Here is a 2,950-nt window from a genome sequence, read left to right as displayed (position 1 = left end):
TTTGATGTTTCTGTGGAATATTTAGGGGGAGATGTCTTGTAGACATTTGCATATAAGGGTCTGAAGCTTAGGCGAAGTCTGTTAGGCCATATCAGTTCTGAAGGAGTCTTGTATCATGGGCCTTTCAGAATACTGCAGTTGGAAGGAATATGATAATTTTTAAACTCATTTGTTTTCTACCTATTGGATTCTTTTATGAAATGAAAGAATGAATGAATGTCCCATTCAAATGACCCACTAGATTACTTTGTCTTAGTCATTGTTTTATTAATTTTTGATGTTGACTGTTATATAATCTTTCTTAACATTTCCAAGAAAAAACAAAAAAAGCAAAAAAAAAAAAAAAAAACCATTTCCAAGAGAGCACAGCATTTTTATTTTGAAACACATCCAGAATATCTATCTTACATAACATGCAGATTACATATCTAGATTTAAATTTTTTTCATTGCACATTCATGTATGGTACTTACACAAGTTACTCCATAAACACTGAAAACAAGTAGGAAACATGTACATCTAAGAATTCTACTTTGTGTAGGTTTTTATTAAGTAATAATATTTTCAAATACATTTCCAGATTTCTTTAGGCTCTTCTTTGTATTTGGAGTTGTGTACATATAACCACTGAAAGTATTTGGAGTTGTGTACATATAACCCTTGGGAGGATAGCAGTAGAAGCCTATGAAGTAAAGATTTTTCTTAATTAAAAAAGCATTATGACTAGTTTTAGAAGTTCTGAGAACTCTGGTAAGCTCAGAGGTGGAAATATCCCTTAGTAACATTTACAAGATAGCAAAGGTGAGGAAAGTGTCAGTAGTAGGGCTAGGATCTGGTACATTCACTAAAAATGTAGCACCTCAGCATAGCTTATACTGGCTTATACTGGCAGGGCAAAGCGATGAACCAACCGTTCACCTCCCTCAAAGAGTAGTAGCAGCTAATTTGGTGATGGTGATTGGTCACCTTTTAGGAGAACTGTAATCCAGGGACAATTAGGGCTTGCATGTATTGTATACAGGGAAATGATGGCAGAGGTAGTCTCTTTCTGGTCCATCTTTATCAGTACTATGGTGATTACGCGTCTGTGTTCAAGGAGATCTTCTAGACCTGTAAAAAAAACAAAGAGAGAGAAAGGAAGTGTGAAAGTGTGATATACTCAACTATAGCTTCAACCTGGGTTCTGCTGGGAACATTCTGATTTCATAGGTAGCCCCAAGTCCCTAGGCAAAGTGGTCAGATTTCCTGCTGCTAAATGGTCATTGTGGATTATAGGGGCTGCTTTGTTAAGCCCAGGAAAGGCTTGGGGGAAATTTGGTAGCTTTGCTTGAATAGTTAAAGCTCTGCCTCAAGGTTGACACTTCTAGACAGGTAGGGTAACTTTTGATACTACAGGAGATGACATCTCAGTTTACAGATAAATAGAGGTAGAGGCAGGCTTGGTGGTAAACACACTTTCAAGCCAAGGATCCCACAGGAAAACTCAGTGCAAATATTTCTGACTTCCCAAAATTGACATTTCTTAAAGAGCAGTTCTTCTGCAAAGTGCAGCAAACCTACCTTTTCTTGCTAATTGCTTTCACTAAACTCTTGATGGTCTTAGATTCTGGATTCAGACATCTTTTCTCCCCACTCTTTTTCATTGTGGCACTGTAGAAGTAAGTAAGAGTGAAAATACATAAAACAATTTTGGACCAATAAAACAGAGTATACAGATTTTAGGCCAGACATTTAGGTTTCAGTCTAGATGTTCCTTTTGTTATACAAAAGTCTTAGAATCATTACAAACCCTTTACTGATTTTGTGATCATAGTCACATATTTAATATATGATTACAACTAGGGAAGTGATATTCAGATGGCATTTTACTCACATGATCTCAACACGTGGACACGATGGACTTGCAGGAATCATTTCAATTTTTTCTAAGGACCTTAGATTTACAGGTTGATCACTAATCTTGATACAGGTACAGCGTATAGTTCTAGAGAGAAGTATTCCTGTGGGAAAAAGAGTCAGGTACATCAGGGAAGGTTAGTGCAGTTTTCATTTTAGGCATATAATGTGGATTGTCTCCTACTAAGCAGAACCAATATCCCCATGTCATTTGAATAAGTCAAGAAAGATTCCCATTATAACACAGCTCTTAATGATTAATTAGCTGATTATTTGAAAGAAAGGAATTGCGGTTTATGAAATGTAAATTCATACCCTTGAGGCCCAATTCATATGGTTAATTAAGCTGAGTTAACTAAGGAAGTATTTGTCTCATTTTCTCTTTCCTTATTCCCTTATATATATATATATATTATATATATATATATATTTATTTTTTTTGTCTATCCTGTTACTCTTCCTCTTTTCTTTTTTCTTCTCTCCTTTATTCCATTTGCTATTCTGACTGTATATCTGTGGCCAGAGAGAATCTCTGCTTATTTACCCTTCATTTATAGGTAGGCTATGAAACCTTTGCAAATACACTATTCCTGTAATTATAGAATTTATACCAAGCCTTATTTCTGACCTTACAAACTAAATATCCCTTCATGCTCCTTACCTTGAGTTCCATTCAGAGTCAGGAAGATAAGACAAAAAATAAGAACAGCACTTTGGTTCATGATGCTGTGACTGGAGGTTCCTCTGCAGTAGGCTCAGAAAGTCTAAGCAGTTGAGTGTCTCAGAAAATGTGGGCTTAGGATGCAGTATTTATTTGCAAAGGCACTTTCCCTCTCTACCTCTGATTGGATAACGTTACAGTCGACTTAGCAAAACCTGTCTGTTCCTTGGGGAAGTCCCATGCAGAATCAAAGGGTTTATTAGTATTTATTGTGACTCTGAGTTGTGGAATTTCCCTCCACCTCCTTTTTTCACTTAGTTAGGTTTCACTTTCCAAAACATGAACTATTTCTTGAAAACCAGAAGTTTATTCCATGTAAGTTTTTTTTTTAGT

At 35.9% G+C, this 2,950-nt stretch overlaps 1 protein-coding gene across 1 annotated transcript; it reads right to left on the bottom strand.

The window, feature by feature from the left end:
- Positions 1 to 352: 352 nt before the first annotated feature.
- Positions 353 to 2,690, bottom strand: CXCL10 (C-X-C motif chemokine ligand 10). The gene is made up of 4 exons (XM_025993032.2): positions 2,558 to 2,690; positions 1,874 to 2,000; positions 1,561 to 1,650; positions 353 to 1,110 (listed from the first exon to the last, which is right to left on the bottom strand). Exons 1-4 carry the CDS (start codon positions 2,616 to 2,618, stop codon positions 1,092 to 1,094), a joined length of 297 nt encoding a protein of 98 aa, XP_025848817.1. The 5' UTR covers positions 2,619 to 2,690; the 3' UTR covers positions 353 to 1,091.
- Between the last annotated feature and the right edge of the window lie 260 nt (positions 2,691 to 2,950).

This window comes from Vulpes vulpes, unplaced genomic scaffold (assembly GCF_048418805.1).
Source record: "Vulpes vulpes isolate BD-2025 unplaced genomic scaffold, VulVul3 u000000899, whole genome shotgun sequence".
Classification (NCBI taxonomy): Eukaryota; Metazoa; Chordata; class Mammalia; order Carnivora; family Canidae; genus Vulpes; species Vulpes vulpes.
The sequence above is the reverse complement of the archived record's forward strand: the minus strand, read 5'-3'. Positions and strand labels throughout refer to the sequence as shown.

What these genes read in the sequence shown, in the direction of transcription:
- CXCL10 (XM_025993032.2), bottom strand. Translation starts at nt 2,618, where the DNA reads ATGAACCAAAGTGCTGTTCTTATTTTTTGTCTTATCTTCCTGACTCTG. An exon ending in GACTCTGAATGGAACTCAAG is followed by an intron (nt 2,001 to 2,557) that starts GTAAGGAGCATG and finishes TTTTTCCCACAG; the next exon opens with GAATACTTCTCTCTAGAACT. An exon ending in TGTCCACGTGTTGAGATCAT is followed by an intron (nt 1,651 to 1,873) that starts GTGAGTAAAATG and finishes TTACTTCTACAG; the next exon opens with TGCCACAATGAAAAAGAGTG.